This window comes from Rhamphochromis longiceps, linkage group LG10 (assembly GCF_057381845.1).
Source record: "Rhamphochromis longiceps isolate RC_006_pf linkage group LG10, R_longiceps_female_GT1.1, whole genome shotgun sequence".
In the NCBI taxonomy this organism is placed as follows: domain Eukaryota; kingdom Metazoa; phylum Chordata; class Actinopteri; order Cichliformes; family Cichlidae; genus Rhamphochromis; species Rhamphochromis longiceps.
The window spans coordinates 3,941,474-3,960,573 of NC_140566.1; the positions used below are offsets into that span (position 1 = coordinate 3,941,474).

The window sequence follows — 19,100 nt, forward strand, 5'->3', positions numbered from 1 at the left end:
TTAATTGGGCATTCTCCCCTCGTCGGAGAGCCTCCTCTCTCTCTCTCTCTCTCTCTCTCCTCCAGCTTGGGCCGGGGCTGCTGACGAATGGCAGCGGATTACAGATGAGGACACGGTGACCCACCTGACCTTGCTGCACAGCCGCGGGGGTGGGGTAGTGGTGGTGATGGGGAAGGGAGGGAAGGGAAGAGGGGGGGAGCACTGAGAGCTGGCGATGGGGCTGACAGGGTACTGCAGAGAGGCAGAGGTGGTGGCAATGGGCATGGGTGCTGTAGTGGGGGAGGGGGAGGGTGGGGCGTACCCGTGCCAGGTCAGGGAGGATGAGGTCGCGCGGGGGTGGGTGATATATCGGCACAAAGGGGCGGGGGTGGGTGCATTTGCCAGGTGGCCAGGAGGGCAGGCGGGAGATCAGGTGAATGACAGGAGTGTCACATGACACCCTCCCTCCTCCACCCGTGTCAGTATGTCAAGGGCACGAGCCCCTGCTGGCAACCGCCACTGCGACATTTTCCTAACACTTCTTCTCTTCTTTTTAAGTTCTTTTTTTTATGTGTTTTTATGCGTCTATCAGGCGAGCAGCTCCTATATGACTGCTGGCTTGCCTCCACGCACCCTCGGGCCGCGATGTGGTCGGTCAAAAGGAGGCGGCGGGTCCTTGAGTGTGGTGAATTTTAATTTCGGTGCGTGCTATAGATATTTTCATCTCCCCCACCCCCACCTTCCTGCTGTGCGTGTGAGACTGCCAAGGTGAGGTTGTGTCCTCTTGTTAAGAGCGATTAATGGCACTCGTTATGTACATAATGAAATCTCCCTGCTGATGCATAGGGTGGCGTTGTCTCCTCTTTTTCTGAAACACACACCCACCCACCCACAAACCTACATATATATATATACATAATATACTTCTGTGTGTGTGTGTGTAGCACAACACTGAGGATGCTTTGTTACAGCCTCCAGGCAACTCCAGCATGTGTTTGATATGGTGTAGAGACCCCTCCCCTCCCCTCTTGTTGTAAGCCATCTCCCCAAATGAAAAACGAACTGGAATTAAGGCCCTGTCAATTCGCAGTCGAGTTTGTTCCTCTTTCGCTTTAGATGCGCACAACACTGCGGCTCCCTGCGTGACATGTGTTCTGAGAGATAGAGATGGGTGGCTCGCCACTGAGTCCCGTTTTGACTGGCGGAGCAAATTAGATCTAATCTTCTTGTGTGTGTTCTTTTATAGCCCGAGAATGTTCACCTAACATCAGCTTTTAAGTTGACCTTGTTGTGTTGTTTGCTCGTCTGAGGCTCCTGTGTGCATGTGTGTTTCTAGGACAAGACACTGCTGCACTGCTGGCTTCTTTTTTTTTTTCTTTAAATTTTTGATCTTGTGCAAGTGTACGTGCACGCACTAGCACCATTCAGTGCCTGAGTCAAGCTGTGCAAGCTCTTTTAATCCCATGCCCCGGTGCACGTAGTCTTGATTAGTGGCAGCAGTTATCTGTGCAGAAGACAGCCCGCCCTCCTTCAGCATTTAGTCAGGTCTGGGGCACCAGGGGGGTTGGGGGTGTCAAGTCATGAGAAAGGTGAACGAGAAAGGAGAAAGGCAGAGGGGGCAGCAGTGGAGGAATGGCTAGAATGAGGGAAGAGGGGAGGGAAGAAACCTGATTAGTATTCTAAAGGAGTACTCCTGCCAGTGGAGCAAATTGATTACTGCACTTTACCTGTATCAGCCTCCACAGCTAAGGATGACAAGGTACGGGAGCATGATGTGTGTCTGCATTCGCCCCACAGCCACGGCACAATAGCGGTGTTAAACCCACACTAGGCAAAATGCTTTTTTGCTACCCTCTTTTTTACTTTTTACCACCACTGGATCGTCTTTTCTCAGTCACATTCAATACAGGAAGCGATATGCCCGCTGCGGTTGGGTGCGAGCCTCGCCAGTCTCTCGGTCTGATTTAACAGTCAGTGATTGACTGAGGGAAGGGCATGCTTGTTTCCTGTTTCCTGCAGGTCTTGGCCCTTTTAGGCTGATAATTAGCAGGTTTCTCTTAGTTACAGTAAAGGCAATTACAAAAAAAAGAGATTATTTTTCTTTCTACTGCACAATTTCCATCAACACAGTGTTAATGATGGGTATGGTTCTGCTTTAGAGCCCTGCTGGGTTTCATTCTGGCTACTCAATGGAGCGCTGATTACACCTGGGCTGCCAGGTGAAGGCAATTAATTGCAATTAACCTCTGCTTAGACGGAAAAGCAGCAGCAGTTTGAGGAATGACGACCAGAAAGAAAGCTTGGAGGCTTTGTTCAGGCTGCGGGGAAATCAAATTTGTTTCTCCAATCACATCTGTAGAGACAGATCGTGCAGACTGCTATTTGCAAGTGATCAGATCAGATTTGTGTGTGGTCATCACTAGCCCATTGGGATAGGTTGCTGCGGTAACAGCCGAGGGGTCAGTAACTACGAAGCAAAGGTCGGCTGTACACAAACCCCAGCAGATATACCCCTGGTGCTCTAACAGCAGCCTGAGCTCTGCGTCTGTCACTCCTGGTATGATGTGTGTTGCAAATGAGAAAAGTATTTAGTACAAATTTGTGGCTTGACCCAGCAGCGTCTAAAAGGAACAAGATTTGTTGTATATTTTTCTTTTTTTTTTTTTTAAATGTATAGTTGAAGTGCACAATGTCTTTTCAGTTAGTTTGCCTCCCTTTAGTCCAGTTTTCCATTTTTATTTCTAAAATGTTTCTTTTCACATCTAGTTGTGGTTAACTGTAATATTCTTGATCCACAGCTGTAGAAATGCAACTGGAGTTGCATTTCAAACCAAACTTTGAAACATATTTGTGTTGGCGGCCCGATTAAAGCTGAATAGTTTGTCTAATTAAAGCAGATATGCAAAAGGATATATTCAGTGTTAGATATGTATAATTTGCCCCCCCTTAGCCCAGTGCACGCATTCCACTATGAAATTTAAATTCCAAGCCAATGACACCAATCTGTTCAGCCTGTCAGTGGCATTCACTGTGCTGTCAATACTGAGCAGGCATTGCAAGTATGTTTATATTCTCCATGTGTAATAGGCAGGGCCCAAATCATGAACTCTCCAATCACTGTGACCAATAAAAGTTGATTAAGTCAAATTGACCTGGTGCATGTATTTAAGAGGACCCAGTATAAAAGAAGGAAAGCACTGCCTTCATTCATTTGGGCAATATCGCTAAAATTAGAAATGTCCTGTCTAAAATTGTTGTTGCATTTATTACTTCTATTTTAATTCATTATTATGAGGTTGCTCTGAAAAGCCTTCAGTTGAACCTGAATTCTGCAGCGAGAGTTCTGGGACTACAAAGAATTGCTGTATTTCTCCCTTATTAGCTTAATTTCACTGGTTCCCTGTTGAATTCAGAATTGAATTCAAAAATCTTCTCGCATACAAAATCTTGAATAATCGGGCCCTGACATATCGTGCAGACCTCATAGTACCGTATTATCCTAACAGAGCACTTTGCTTTCAAATTGCATGCTTACTTTTGGTTTCTAGCATTTTCAAAAGTAGAATGTGATGCAGACTCTTTCAGACACCTCTACTGTGGAACGAAGTCTGAGTTTGGTTTTGAGAGACAGACGCTCTCTCCACTTTTTTTTGATGAAGCTTATAGTCGCTGCTGGATCGGGTGATCCTGGGCCATTAGTTATGCTGCAATAGGTCTGGGCTGCTGGGGGCTTCCCATGATGCACTGAGGGTTTTATCTTCACTCATCTCCTTTCACTCCCTGTTAGTTTTTCAACAGTACTGTATGTAGTCATTAGCAAATATTAAAATCTGGTTCTTTCTCCCATAGTATGTTTTTTTTTTCTTCTGTCTCCCTCCCTTTACCCTCAAGCTTCATGGCAGATGGCCCCGCCCCTCCCTGAGCCTGGTTCTGCTTGAAGCTTCTTCCTGTTAAAAGGGAGTTTTTCCTTCCCACTGTTGCAAGGTGCTTGCTCATAGGTAGTCATGTGACTGAGAGTCGTTAGCTTACAATATAAAGCACTTTGGGGCACATGTTGTTGTGCATTGGCACCATATAAATAAAATTTAATTGATTTAGGCAATTCTATTAATAAAGTTGGTTATTTCACTATGGATAGTTTATTTTCCAAACACTCTAGTCAATAAACATGGCTTTTGTTAACTCTATTGTGGGATATTTATGTAAATATAAGTCTGGCAAATATTTTTTACTCCAACATTGGAAATTAGTTCCTAACTAGGACAGCTCACAAGTCCTGGACAGGCAGAGGGCAGCTCGGGCAGGGCCTCGCTGCTTCTTTATTCTAGCATTCAAGTGACCCTGCTGTAGTTAGTAAGTAGTGCAGCCCACTGCTTAGACTCACCGGTGAGGGGAAGGCTTAAATATAAGGAGAAGGTCAAGCTAAATAAAGTTTGTTTTGCCCTTGTGTCTATAGGATATGGATTTATCTACAGCTCAGCAGAGATCATGAAGATCTTGGCACACATCTAGAAAAAGGTCTTATAGCAGGCAGTTTGTTGCAGTTTAACACTAGCATGCTGCTACATTTAATCCCTGTAAAAGACTGCATTTTATCTAATGTGTTTTTGTCATATGTATAATATTTTGTAGTAAAACCATATGGGCCTTTTCATTATTGATGAAACGCTAAGTGGGAAAGATTGTTAAAAATAAGAAATTTCCTTTGCTCCTTTTTTTGTCTGTCAACCCAAAACCCAAATAAAAAAAATCTAATTTCTTTCCAAATTGTTAGTTAAGAAAAAAATCTTTAAAATAATTTCTCACTTAGTTAACCTGATGGTGCATGTATGAAGTTGGATTGATCATTTATCTGATTTGAACCAGACAAAGTTCAAGTGACTGTGCATAGTTAAGTCTCCTGTTTAAAGGTTTTAAAAGTGAGAGTGAGTCGCAGGTGTGCTGCACACCATTCATCTCCAGTAGTGCAAACACATTTTTCCTGCTGTGTGTTAAATATGAAAAATATCCCAGTAGGGCTGGGCCATATCATACCGTTCACAGTAATACCAGTATAATGTTGGGCAACGATAAGAAAATGAAATATGGCGATAGAATATGGATAAAACGCGCATGCGCAGTGCCTTTGTTTTCATACATACATGGCGGCGACGCAGAATGAGAAGGGCGAAAGCGGATCGTTGAATGAAACAGATGAACCAGAACTGGTTTGTAAAAATGCTGCAACTTCAGTGGTGGAACTGGTTTGGCTTTCGTCCGTCAGATACACAACAAAGCACTATTTTTGGTAGAGCATGCTAGCGGGCCGTCGTTATTACCGTGTTGTTTGGAAAATATAAACATACTTGCAAACAGTGTCCCTTATAATCCCGTGTGCCTTATGTATGAACTCTGGTTGTGTTTACTGACCTCGAAACGATTTTATGTGCACGGCGCTCGAAAATCTGTCAAATGTTTCAGTACGACTTTGCTAAGCTACGAAGCCGCACCGCTTGATGGATTGTCGGAGCGTTACGGCTATCGTAGGCGGAGCCTCGCGGAGTGATACGTACTGCGCTTCAACATAATGTTACCGTATTGTGTGTGTATAACCTCTTTTTAAGTTTTGTGGATATTATACATGGTTATGCTGAGGATATGTCGTCTGCCCTTTGATTAAACTGTCAGCAAGGAATTTGCATTTGCACTGTTACATTTTTATATAACTTTAATGCACATAAAAAACAGCTGCTTGTTTAAGTGAAAATACATTGATGTTTTTTTGGAGTTGTAAAGTATTTTGTCTAGTGTCAATTATATCGTCAGTTATATCGTTATCGCAAATTTTCAAATGTGTATCGTGATAAATATTTTTGGTCATATCGCCCTGCTCTATATCCCAGCTGAGTTCATGTCTAAGCATTTTAAAGAAAAGCTTTAACCTCCTAGGACCTGGCATCCACATATGTGGACATCACATTTTGGGTTGTCTAGACCAAAATACTTAATTTTTCTCTACAGGGGCCTGATGTCCACTTACGAGGACATTATACTGCCACTGTTCTATCGAAATTTAAAACAAATGTCCTCATGTGGATCTGATTTTCCCCTGAAACAAAATTGAGGTTTAAAAAAAGAAATCTGGTTGTTTTTACATTCGTCAGGTCCCAATCAGCCCAAATAGCAAAGAGAAGTTAAAAATGCATGCCCTGAGTGCAGGTCTTAGGAGGTTAATGCAACAGATGCAACAAGTTCCCAATGATATTTTGCTCATTTTATATAAATTATTTATTTCAGGGATGTAAACCTTTCAAATGAGGCAATCTGATTCTCTTTGTGTGTTAGCTGTAAAGCTGTATGTGTGTCCTAAAAGTCAGAGCAGATGGGCATGTATGGGCTGTCAGCTTGCAGCAGTCACTCCTCTCCTCTGTGATATTTAGTTTTCAAACCATCTTTGTCATCTTTTCTTCAATATTAGTTCATCTCACAACTGCAAAGTAGCGCTCCGCCACTACGTTATTGTCATCATCTTTCAGCCCTGTTGTTGCCTGTGCCTACAAACAGGTAGTGACCGTGTCATTTAGCGCTCAGTGTTTTCTTTTTCCAGCAAAAAATATGTCCTATCAAATTATGGTGATATCAACACATTTTACCAGTATATAAATTATTCAGTATGAAATGTGCTTTATTTAGGCTCAGTGGAACATTTAACGTTATCTAGGACACCTGATTTTTTTATTTTTTTTTTAAACGGCTTTTTAGAATTTCCGAATGAAACTGCAGCAGCCTTTGCCCATAGGGCAGTGTTGGCAAGTATGCCTTTATAATCTCCAGTGTAATTGATCGGGGTTATCTCGGCTTAGGAATTGGTTAAAATCCGTTCTCTCTGTGTTTTGCTTGAAAAGAAAGTCACACAAGGACTGTAACACAAGTTTAAATAGCTGAGGTTGTGTGTCCGCAGCTTATAATGAGGTTTCTCCAGGTTGTGTAACAAAAGATTGCACAGTGGCACAAGGTCCTTTGAGGTTGCAGGATGGCAAGCATACAGCAGCTTGTTTGCATCAGTGTTATCTAAAGCTCTTGCCTGGTATATTTAAAGTATAGTTAACCTTTTAAGTTATTAACTGTCTTCGACGCCTTACTGTCCCTTTGTAATTTCAGCAACAACGACATATATACAAACTGATTATCACGTTACAAAGTTGCACATAAACGTGGTTAATTTGTTTATGTTAAAGTTGGATGTTGCTCCGAGTGTGAAAAATGAAACCCTTGTCAGCGTCTGAAGCCTACACTTTTCTCTAGTGGCCAGCAGGAATGCAACTTTTTATATTTGCGAAAACAGTTTGCTTCTGTGCGGTCCGTGCCGTGGAGTGGATCTGTTTTTGTGGTTGCCTCAGCTCTGGCCGTGTGAGCACCGGTCAGGCTTTAAGGCCAGGTGTAGGACTAATCTTATTGAAATGTCTTGCGCTCAGCTCTGCCCTGCCAAGTGGATTGGTGCTGCTTGAGAGGTTTTTCTCAGAAAAAAGGTTGCACATAATTGTTTTATACTTTATTGGGTTAAATGTGTCTAATTGATTTAAAAGATACCCTAATTGTGGAACTTTGAATAGCCCTGCATTCTTGCTGATCTAGAGGAAAAACAAAAAAAGAAGTTGTGTTTTTGATGATTCTAATGGAATGTCCCCTCACAGGCCATTATGCCCTGCGATACCATTCTCCGGCTTCACTCGGAGCAAGCATTAGGATGATTTAAAAACTAAAAAGTAGGTCAATGGGAGCATTATGAAAGGCGGAATGATAGTAGAGATGTGTCCTCTTCTTTTTCTGTCACTTAGACCTCTGTCACACACTATAATACTCCAAACCATCCTATATCACTTACAGTAAAAGAAAAAAAGAAGCAGGGCTCTTTTTAACCCAATAAAACCAGACATCTTGCTGACTCATAGCACCAGCCTTCTTAGGGATGATGCCAAGGATATTATGGAAATGATCCATTAAAGGCCAAGGTTTTTTAGCTGGTTTTATCCAGCTTTCAGGGCAGTCTGACAGTGGGACATTTGATCTCAATTGCAAAGTGACTGCAGTCTGTTTCAAGGGCCTAGTCTGCCTTTTGGTGAGCTGGCCGTTGGGCAATCAGCTGTTCCTATTTCCAGCGACAGTGTTTACAAATGGAAAATGTGTGTTGTTTCGGGAGGGAAATGAGCGCCATTTCAGACAGGCGATGTAAGCAGAAGATTACCTCGGAGCCCAATAGAAACGAATCAGGTATAGATTGATGGCAGCCACGGCTCATTAACAAGGAATGTGTGTGTGTGTGTTTAATTGATGCGCTAATTCTCAGCCACTCAGGAAATGGCCCTTGGGTGGGTCTTCCAAATGGCACACAAATATTTACTATGGACGCAAACACTTTGGTAAGCACATCCACGCGAGCCTGGGCATGTAAGGTAAAGAGTGTCCGATGCTGTGATACAGTGCAGGGATACACAGGCTAGTTTGGCTAGCTGCTCAGCTGGGCTATGAAGTGCTTGGATGACTCATCAGCATGCATGAATTCCTCTATCCTGTCTCTCTCTCAACCCTAAAGAACTCTTTGTACTGATGAAGTTAAATTCCGCCCCCGCTCCTCATCCAAGGCCAGATGCAGCCTGAGAAGTTTAGCACTCTGGTCCCATTTTCTGAAATGTCCCCAGCACACTCTGAGTAGGATGTTCCAGCAGGCAACCTGTGCTGCTTAAGTCAAGAAATCTGACTTTCCTGCACTCACGTATCGCATTTCCTCTATGCGGGGTGCATCCATGGGTTTGAGCGCGCTCACATGGGGGGTGTGTGCGGGCTATGCATGACTTGTTTGGTCAATGCATCCTAAGAAGTGGGTCAGTATGCCCTAGTTCTCACTGTGTGGGCGTGCGTGTTTCTGTGTATTGCGTTTCAGTGTTATTTTGTCCCGATTGACTTATCTGCAAAAGCATTTTCTTGCTCAGGCTCTCCCGCTGTTCAGTAGCATGTTTATCCTCTTCTTTACCTTTCTCAAGGTGAACACGAGCTTTTTAATTCAACTTTCCTCTCGTGGACTCGTTCGCTTGCGGAAGGCTCGGAGCAACTGCATTTGGTCAGGTAGCTTATGTTTTGTCTTATTTAATCATGTCAGGCCATATTGAATTTACAAATAGCGGTCACGCTGCATGTGTAAGTGAGCTACCCTGTTGAGTATGTGCAGCAGGGCTGGGCTGCAGATTACATGATATAATAGTGTTTAGGCATTGCCTCTCCTTTTAAATTCCTTTAACCTTGACTCCCCTTTAATGCAGGGAGAACACATCTGCCAGGCTGGTGTCAGACATTAGTAATACACACCGCTCAGGCAGCATTGTCACTTTTTATTAACGCCCAGAGCTTTGCATGGACACCAGCTGTTGCATCAAGTGGAAAAGCCTTGGCGGCATGGATGACCTTGACTTTAACTGCCGCTCCTTTGGCTCTTACCCCCGTTTTAATTCTTTTGTTTGGTCTCATACATTTTAAATGGCTTAAGTGGATTACCATTGCTGACGATGAAGGTCGTTTAGAAACTCGCTTTTTTTAAAGATTGGGAAAGGGGAAAAACACTGGATTACCAAGAAGTGTGTTTGTTTGTTCCTGGTGGCGGTGGTGGAGGAAGTGTAATCTGGGGGTTAGGGGAGGAGAGCGAAGCTCACGTTTTAAAACTTAATCCGAGACATCTGCATCGACACGTTCAGTCGACCTTGTGGTGCGACCGAGAGTGCAGTGACCTTTCCTGTTCAGAGTGTCTTTTAAGTACCAGAGGAGTGAAACGGAAAGAAATAGATGAAGAGTCAACCAGCCAAGGGATGATGAAGCCTCACCCCCATCCCCATCATTTGCCCTCCCCCGCGCATGTACGTGGCTGACTGTAGGGGTAAAAATCATTTTAGACCGGTGCCTGCTCTGTCATTGGCTGACATTGTCAAGGATAATGGATAATCACCACAGAAACCATACAGCAGCTCATTGGTGTTGTGGGAGGAGGGGGTGGAGGTCAGGCATTTTGGGTGCCACCACCAATGAGATGACATGTTAACAGATGTGTAAGGTCATTTTCAATGTATACACCAGGGGAGAGCATGTAAAAGTAATGCACGCATTGTGAAAGTGGAGAGGAAGAGGGTCGTGTGCTTTAGGGGCTCAGGATGGAGGACAGCTTTCCCTATATTAAGGTCATTTATTTGTTAACAGAGCTGTGCCACTGAGCAGAACGCATTTTCCCGTGCCCTTGCCGTGGCAGGGCTTTTTGACACCGGCTCTGTCATTAAATGCATCTCGAGAGCCTGAAGGGCCTCGCTTTTGTTTCAAGTAATTTGTGCTTTATGTGATGCAGTGAATGCAGCAGCTTTGGACCTCTTGTATATATACTGATATAGTGCAGTGTCAGTGTGTCCCCATGCTACCTTGTCTGCTCTGTATAGAAGTGTCTTTGGGCAAAAACATAGACAAGGTCAACTGTAATTCCAAAGGTTCATTGCCAGTAGCAGAGATTAACAGAATTCCCTGTGTTAAAACTGTCAGTGCTCTTTTTTTTTGTTTCCCTTTCTCTCACTAACTGTGGGGCTGACTCCCAGCATATTAGTAATGCTGCCAGGCTGTGTGGAAGGTAAACATGCGTACATGTTTACTGTGCCCATCAAACGTGTCTTTACAGGCCGTTTTATTATGATTGTGCTAAGCAGGCTGGCAGGAAAATAGTCTAATCCTGAGCATCTAAGATTAGCATGACAACAGACGTCAGATGGCCCAGTGTGACCAGGTTGGCTTTTGTTGTTGTCAGATTTAGGTCACCAGCTTAAAGATGGCCTTGAACTGTAACTGACGCTGATGGGCCAGTCTCAGTTAACTTATTCACTTCGAGGGAGTGCACCACAAAGAGTCTAATCAACCTATTCTAGACCTTTGGTATGAAAAGGTCTTTTTAAATTGCCAAGCTGATTGTTTTCCTACTGCTGCTCAGACTGATCATCTTAAATCCAGCGTCTAATCCCAGCTCACTTCCAAGGTGGCATTAAAAGTGCCACCTTGTTGCCCTTACTGTCATGACAACCTGTGGACCTTGGCCCCAAGGATGGATTTCAGGCTGATTAGAAGCCTGCCACCTTGTTGTTTCTGGCCCTCGCTGTTGCCCTCTATGTGAAATATTCAGCCCGGTGACTGTGTGGTGGGTTGCCATGGCCTTTCGTCATAATCACTGGCTGCTGTCCTGTCGTGTGACCCGCTATGTCGGTCCGCTCAGCGGACACCAAAGGTGAGGACGGCATCGGGAAAGGACACGGACAGCAGCTGAGGCGAGGTGGAAACTCTGTATTAATTAACCTTTACGGGATGCGGCCAGGACTGTCGGCGGTGCCCTGTATCCACGGAAACCACGCTGACAGGGTTCAGAGCAGAGGTCTCCCAGAGCAGCACTGCTGACAGTGTCATGGCAACTGGCACAATGTTCACCCCAGTGTCACTGGCTCTGCCCTCCTGACAGTGGTGTGGTGTGATAGGTGCACCTGAACCTTAAGCAACCCCTCCCAATAATATAGACGTGCTCGACAGTTAAGTGCACCTTGTCTGTTATATCCTTGATGCAGCTCTGCTCTGTTTATGTGCGGTGCACTGTAAACCTCCCAAAATGTGCAGAATATTTAGAATAGTAAGAGTTGAGCGTACTATTATAAAGCTGAATTTTATAAGTGGATAAGTGGAAATGTTTTCGGAATGTAAATGTTGTCTCATAGTTCATATGTCTTATTTGGTCTCTCTTTTTTATTCGTTTAATTGTTAAAAAGTAGTGTAGCACTGTAATTCTGTTACTTTAGGTATTCTGGTTTTGCACTTCTGATTAAAGGAAAAAGAATCGGGGTCAAAAACGCGAAGCCCAGCTGGCCAGGTGTTAATAAAGATAACGCAGCAGTAAGATTATACATGCATCTATATGTGCCTCCGTGCACACATTCGTTCCTGTGTCTAGGCATGAACGCTTAAAGGCTTACTAGTGTGCATGTGACACGGGGAGCGGGTGGGTGGCTCATGCTTTATGTAGTCCAAGGTTTGTGTCGTGTGCGATGCTGCTCAAGTGCATAAGGAGCAGGGGGCGGTGGGGGTGGTGGTGGTGGGGATAATCCACTGAAATGACAAGCTGCATAAGGAATTATTCACAGCTCTCACAAGGCCCTTTGCTTTTGAAAGACATTGCTGCGAGGGGCTTACTGCTCGAGACCTGAATGTTTTCAAGGTAGTGGGCCTGAATTTTCAATTTGGATCCAATCAGGCCTAATCTACATTTGTCGTCTGTTCGGTGGCTGTGAGGGGAGAGTGCAGAGAGGAGAAGGAGCCGTGTGCAGTCAATCTGAAATGTTGCTAAGTAACAGAGACGGCAGACAAGGTGGTGAAATGAATGTGATATAGTGCTGTGTAAATCCCTGCTTCTCACACAGTTTCTCCCCTTTTCTCTTTTTTCTCCCCCCCACTCCACCCAACCTTCTCGTCCTCCCTCTTTTCTGTCTCTCGCTCACTGCCATAGGTCCCCCCCATGTGAGATCTGCAAAGCTGAAAGGCGCCGCTGACAGAACCACAGCCAGGCCATAGGACAGACATCCCAAACATCCACAGCCACGGAATGTGTCAACATCTTTGTGGTGAAATCCCGCTGACTCCTCAGTTGCTTTTCACATAAGCCTCGAGCTGGGCCTTCTGGGATCCTGCGGCATTTAAAGGCATACAACAATGCCTGGGAGGCCTACCTGCCCCGGATTGTCTCCAGCCATGATTGCTGTTTTAACACAGTGGTGACTGTGCCCACTACAGAGAGGATCACATCCATCTAGTGCATCCACCCCTCCCCTCTGCTGTACACTGACTCGGTGAAATAGCCTGCCCGCTTTTTGGTATTTAGGAAGTACATGCCACTGTCAACCAGATGACCTAGTGGACATATTTCCCAGTAAGAAGTGCTGAGCCATACGAGGGGATCCTAGTATTGAACATGACTCATGGGGAGGAGCCTGGCCCTGAGACACACAAGGATTCAGCTGTTCTAACTTATCTGGAAGGTTTACTGATGCATCCAGTGGTGGCCGGGCCTGGGGCCACGGCAAGTGGGAGGTCTGAGGCTGCCCACAGCAATCAGGAGCAGGGTGATAAGGTGGGTGGGCCCTTCCAACTGCCCAACCATGGACCCACAGCTCCCAAGGGTGGAACCAATGGGCCCACTCTGGGTTCTTCTCAGCACCTCAAGAAAGCCCGCTTACTGCGCTCGGGAGCTTGGAATGATCCAGGGAACCAGCGAATGAGCTCACCCCCAGCGGAGCTGAATGGCCAAGTGGGAGGGATGCAGAATGGAGCACTAGAGGGATCTCCTCATGCTGGAGAGAGCACCCTGCTTGCGTCACTGCTTCAGTCATTTAGCTCACGACTTCAGAGTGTGGCGATGTCTCAGCACTCTAATAAACCCCCGAGTGAGTGTTCGTCTCCATCCAAGGCGCCACCTGCAGACAAAGAGCCACTACCTGTGTACGGGACAGCCTCAAGCCGCTTAAAGGGCCTGATGAGAAAGAGCAAACTTCAGAATCATAGCAACACACCTTACAGTCGTCGTGGACACAGCCAGGACAGACCCCCAGAATCACCTCGCTCAGCACACAGTGCCACGCCTCCTGCTGCTCCTACAGCTGCAGATTCAGTTTCCTGTGCAGAGCGACTGAAGGCCGTGGCTAACATAGTGAAAATCCGCTCTAGTCCGGCGCCTTCACCTAAGCCCAGTGTCGCCTGCAGTCAGCTGGCCCTGCTGCTGTCCAGCGAAGCCCATCTCCAGCAGTATTCCAGGGAGCATGCACTCAAAGCACAGCTCTCTGGAAGATCAGCCAGCGAAAGACTAGCTGCCATGGCAAACCAGCAGCACAACCAGGACAAAAGGCCACCCAGTCTGCCCGGAGCTCCAGACACGCTAAGCTCCTTAACAACCCAAAATGGAATGACAACAACCACCACAGTAACGACAACACTCCCTCGAATGGCCCTGTCAAATCCACAGAGCCCCTCTTTGCTGCGTGGCCACAGCCAAAGCTCCCCACCCACTCCCCCACGTGCTCCAAGCCACACTCACAGCCAGCCATCTCGGGAGAAACGAGGCTTTGACTCGCGTCCAACCCGCCCACCCCAGACATGCAGTAGCTTGCTGCTGCTGCTGCTGAACAATCACAACAACCAGAAGCAGCTGACCAAGAATGGGCATTTGGAGGACAGCTGTGGCATTCTGCCACCAAGTGGCTCCTCTTCAGTCACCTCAGACAGCGAATGCTCCACCCAGGAGCGGAGCCTGACCAAGGACAGCAGCGATGCCGAGAGCTCCTACTCGAGTTGCTCTCCCATTGACCTCTCCATGAGAAGCCGTGTCAATATGCAAGATGGAGGGCTCAAAACTACAGTTCCCTCTTCCTCCGCCTCTTTCACCTCTACCCTCTCTACTTCCGCCCCAGGTGCATTCTCTCCTCAAGCTTCTGCTCAGCCCCCCACCACAACTTTATCTCCATCTTCTACTGTTGTCTCCTCTGTTTCCACCTCTATTTCTTCCTCTTCCTGTATCTCTACCTCTTCCCTGGACAAACTAACAGAATCTTTAATAAACAAGTGGAAGCCAGAGCCATCAGGATCAAAGGTGTCCAAGGGCAAGGACCCTGAAATGAGCCCAGACCGAAAGTCCCACCCTAAAGTCACACTCATGCAGCTTCTTCTTGAGCGCAGAAATAATGAGATGGTTAAGAAAAATGTTGGTAACCAAGATTCACCTCTTGATGTAACTGTAGCCACCATGTCTCGAAACCAGCCAAAAGGACTGGTATCTTGGGAAGAGGCGAGGACAAAAAGCCCCATAGATAGGTCTGTAGCTCCAGCTCAGCCCCTCTACTCACTTGGCCGTGACCCAAGCGGTGCTCTGTCCCCATATTCCTACCCTTCCCCCAACGTCCAATCCAGCCCACTGGATTTGTGTAAATCTAAAACCTTCCCTGCTGAGAAGGCCTCAGAGCCCGCCTTCAGTGCTAGTAAACTGTTACAGAATCTGGCTCAGTGTGGGACAGCTTCCTCCCCACCCACCCCCTCTGGTAAAGGGCTGGGCCAGGAGCACGATGCCAGCAGGCCCCTTGCCCTTTTGGAAAGACTCAATGCTCCAATCGGCAGGACCACCACCACCACTCCACTCTCTGATGGAGCTTCAGGTAGTGGCACACCCTTCAGTAGGAAGGAAGCTTCTCCTCCTTCATCACAGATTGAGAACCTTCTGGAAAGGCGCACCGTGCTGCAGCTCCTTCTAGGAACAAGCTCAGCTACAGCGACTGTGAGCCGCAAAGACAGGCCTAGTGGCAGTGGCAGGAGGAGTGTGGAGGCAGCGGGGGGATGCAGTGAGAAGAACCCTGGTGCTCACGTCACCTGCGACAGCTCCAATGGCCCCCCTCTGGATGTAAAGGTCAAATCGGAGCTCATGGAGGACGTGGGACCATCCTCTGCCATGTCTGAGGACGTGATTGGCAGAAAGAGGCTGAGTTGCTATGAGAAGAATAGCCTCGTCTCAGATTCCCAGCAGGACTTAAAGGCTGAACCCCGGCCTGCAGAGGTTATAGCAAAATATGGCCTCCTCAGCCAGTTGCTTAAACAACAGACTGCTACCTACTATACCAGTGCTGCTATGCAGGCTGACACACAGCTCAGACAGGTTAAAGAGGAACAGAGGGAGTATCCGAGCCCAAGCCCTAAGAAGAGGCGGCTCTGTTCAGATCGGACTGATAATTTGAGTAACATCAGCTCTCCAAGAGCAGTGGACAGTGGTGACACAAATATTTTTGCCTCCTCTGTTGTTCCGGTAGAGCCTGAGCAGCAGAGGACTCTAAAGGAAGAAGAGGTTCCTCCAAAGAGCCCACCGAGTGAAACCCTTACACGAGAGAGCCGGGGCTTCAATGTGCTCAAACAGCTGCTGCTCTCCGACAACTGCCTAAAGGAGCTGTCCCAGCAGCCCCGGGGGGCGCCCAGTCCTTCCGTCCTCCAGACCAACGGCAAGGCCAACGGTAGCATTCTCACTCAGCCTGCCCAAAATCACAGCTTCCTCCAACTGCCCAGCTGGCATCCCCACGGTTCCCTCAACTCAGGGTTTCCAAGTAATCTCAGACCACTACCCACCCCTCCTCCAGGTGACAGTTCTCTGCGCTCCCCTTGGAGTCGCCACCCGTCCCCGTGGCCCATCACTCAAAAACGGGAGACGCCTACTTTAGTCAAACAGGAGCCTGAGAGCCCTGTGCGGTGGAGTAGTCAAGAGAACGAAGAGGAGGACGAGGGTTGTGACTCAAACCCAGACTCTCCACGGCTCTCGCGGTCCAACCCCATCCTATATTACATGCTGCAGAAGGGCAGCATCCAGCTAAGGAAGGAGGGGAGAGATCAGGCAGAGGGAGCCCATTCTGTGGTCAGAGTTAAAGAAGAGCCTATCAGTGACATGCATGCCTATGAACGCAGCCTGAGCTCTACCCCTCAATCACCCGCCCACAACGACAAGCACAGCCATGAGAGCCAGGGGCTGAGCCAGTCGTCTGAGTAGAATTTGTATCAACTGCAGAAAAATAGAAATGGAAAGAAATTCACTGACTCTGTTTGTTTTTCATTTTTTGAATGACTTGCCAAATTGGTCTGATGAGACAAATGACAAAGAATGCAAATTGAATGATTTTTTTTTTTTCAGGTGGCATAGAGCAAATTCAGATGCACTTCTGCATCGATTTTTAAATAGTGAGGTCATGGAACGGTACAAAACAGCTGTATCTTAGCAGAATGCCACAAAAGCCAAAACTGTGCATCAGTCACAGATCAAACCTTCCCATCACTGATTGTCATGCACTACATTTTGTACTACAATGTTAATTACGGAGCCCTCCTTTATTATTGTTATTTTTTTTTACACTTTCTTACTAATTGAACTGTACACATATCACTACTCCAAGTCCTCCTGTTGCCTGCCATAAAACATTTAGAAAGAACATTTCAAGCAACATCCATTATTGATGACTCTAAAAATGTTAGTGCTCAGTTCAGTGGACATTTATTTATTTTCTCCATCAGAACATTTCCAGATAGACAGAGACCCATCAATTTTAGATAAGATTCCAAATAGTCACGGCGGTCTATTACAACAGTGTCCGTGCTAAAGTCATTCAGAGGACCTTAAAAACGGCATTCGGCGAAGATCCCGCCGCGACGAATGCTTTGTTCCTCGGGATTCACGGTGTGGCACAATTACCAGTGGAGAAGGAATATATCGTTGGCGCTTTAAACGGTCACAACTCATTGTTTTCGCTTTTATTTGAAGTGCGTGTTTCGAGGCCAATATTCGACAGTGCAAATTCAGGGCACTATGTTTGCAGATTGAGCCGTTTGGAGCAGATGGGTCAACAGAGCGAGCGCGGCTCTTACAGTTGAGCAACTGCGTGTAAGCAGGTTTCTAGAGCAACAGTTAAAAAGGCAGTGTGTGAGAAACTTATCTTGCGACCCTGGTTAAACCCAAGGCACTTTTCTTCATGCACACAGAAACTTTTGAGTGTGACGCACATGGCTTTTTCCTTTTCATTTCACTTAAAAGGAGTACCCAGACTTTGCACTATCGAGTCCTTGGAGTCCTTTTCAGAATCATTTAATGGCATGTGATAATAAAAAAGAAAAAACAGTCAGTATTGTTATCTGTTGAGAATTTGACAGTTTGTGATTTTTTTTTCCCTTTATTTCTTCACTATTGTGGTTTATAGATTTTTTTATTGTTATTATTATTTGTTTGTGGCAGTCTCTTATCTCATAAAATGTCAAAAGAATTGCATGATAATAAAGAGAAGACCACAGGTACATCTTTGTTTTGAAAGCAGCTGGATGTGTGTACCTGCCCCCAGCAATCACCAAGACCTTTTGGTGTCTTGAGGGATATCTGGTTGATCTAGCTCCTTATTTTTGGATCGTACTGTACTCTTTTCAGTTGATCTCACATACTGCTTTATCGATTTTAGTCTCGTGATCTTTTTACTACATATGAAGTATGTCTCTTCAATTATTAATACATTTTCACAATGGTTAAATATATTTGTGTAAATAGTACTTTCAGTATGAAAGATGACTATTTTGTAATGTTTAAGAAAAGATATTACCCTAGTTTTTAATGCCCTGATATGTAAATATGAATTATATGCGTACAAGTGTACATACAAAGGCCGAGGATGCTATGCCCATCGTTTTCCTTTTTTCTTTTTTTCTTTTGGTTGGTTTGTTCTCTGCATGTGTCTCTATGTGGTAAATGATAATCTATCCTGCGCTGTGTTGTGTAATAATGTCTGACTTTCCTCACTGCTGCCTGTTGCATGCAGACGCATGGGAACTACCTGTGTATCCCTACTGGTGATGGGGGAAAATGTCAAGTCTTAAAATAGGTCTTTTATATCACAGAGAGAGAGAGGCTGGTTTAGAATATGAACAGTCCCTAAATAACCACAGACTGTTGAGCAAGTTGATTTAAAAAAAAAAATGTGTGGAAAAATAAATGTGCATTGAATATTTTTGTGATTATTCTTTTCTGTTACTGGTTAACAAAGCTCTGTGGAAGAGTTTGGGGGGATGTAGGTGGGGGATTGACGTACAATCATAGATCTGCATTGTGCATCTAAGAAATACATTTGTAGCAGCAAATATATATATAAATATATATATTAAAAAAAGGATGTTTCATTTTTTTCATGTGAAGACCTGAAACATTATTTCATTTTTTTATGTTTTCATTTTTGGTGTTCATTTGCACTGATATCTGAAAAATAAAGGACTAAAATGCATGACCTAGTATGACTGTGTTCCTCTCTTTCCAGTTTAGCAGCCAGCAGTGTGCTGGGACAAATGTCGGGACAGTGTTTGCTCATTTGTAGCGCCCCTCTTCTTTTAACAAAGTCAAATAGTGAATGTGTAGAAGCTGAACTTTAGATGGAGGCGTGCTGTCCTATACTGTTCCAGACCATCAACAGTGCTGTGTCTTTTTTTCCATGATGCACAAAATGTTTTTAGTTTCAGGGCAGGCCAGTTCACCTGTA

At 45.5% G+C, this 19,100-nt stretch overlaps 1 protein-coding gene across 1 annotated transcript in view; it reads left to right on the plus strand.

The window, feature by feature from the left end:
* Positions 1 to 18,848, plus strand: part of nrip1b (nuclear receptor interacting protein 1b) — a 37,563-nt gene extending 18,715 nt beyond the window's left edge. Inside the window, exon 2 of the mRNA XM_085419902.1 lies at positions 12,524 to 18,848. Coding sequence (XP_085276028.1) covers positions 12,986 to 16,585 — 3,600 coding nt within the window. The 5' untranslated portion in view covers positions 12,524 to 12,985 and the 3' untranslated portion in view covers positions 16,586 to 18,848. The remainder of the gene's footprint in view (positions 1 to 12,523) is intronic.
* Positions 18,849 to 19,100: the final 252 nt, after the last annotated feature.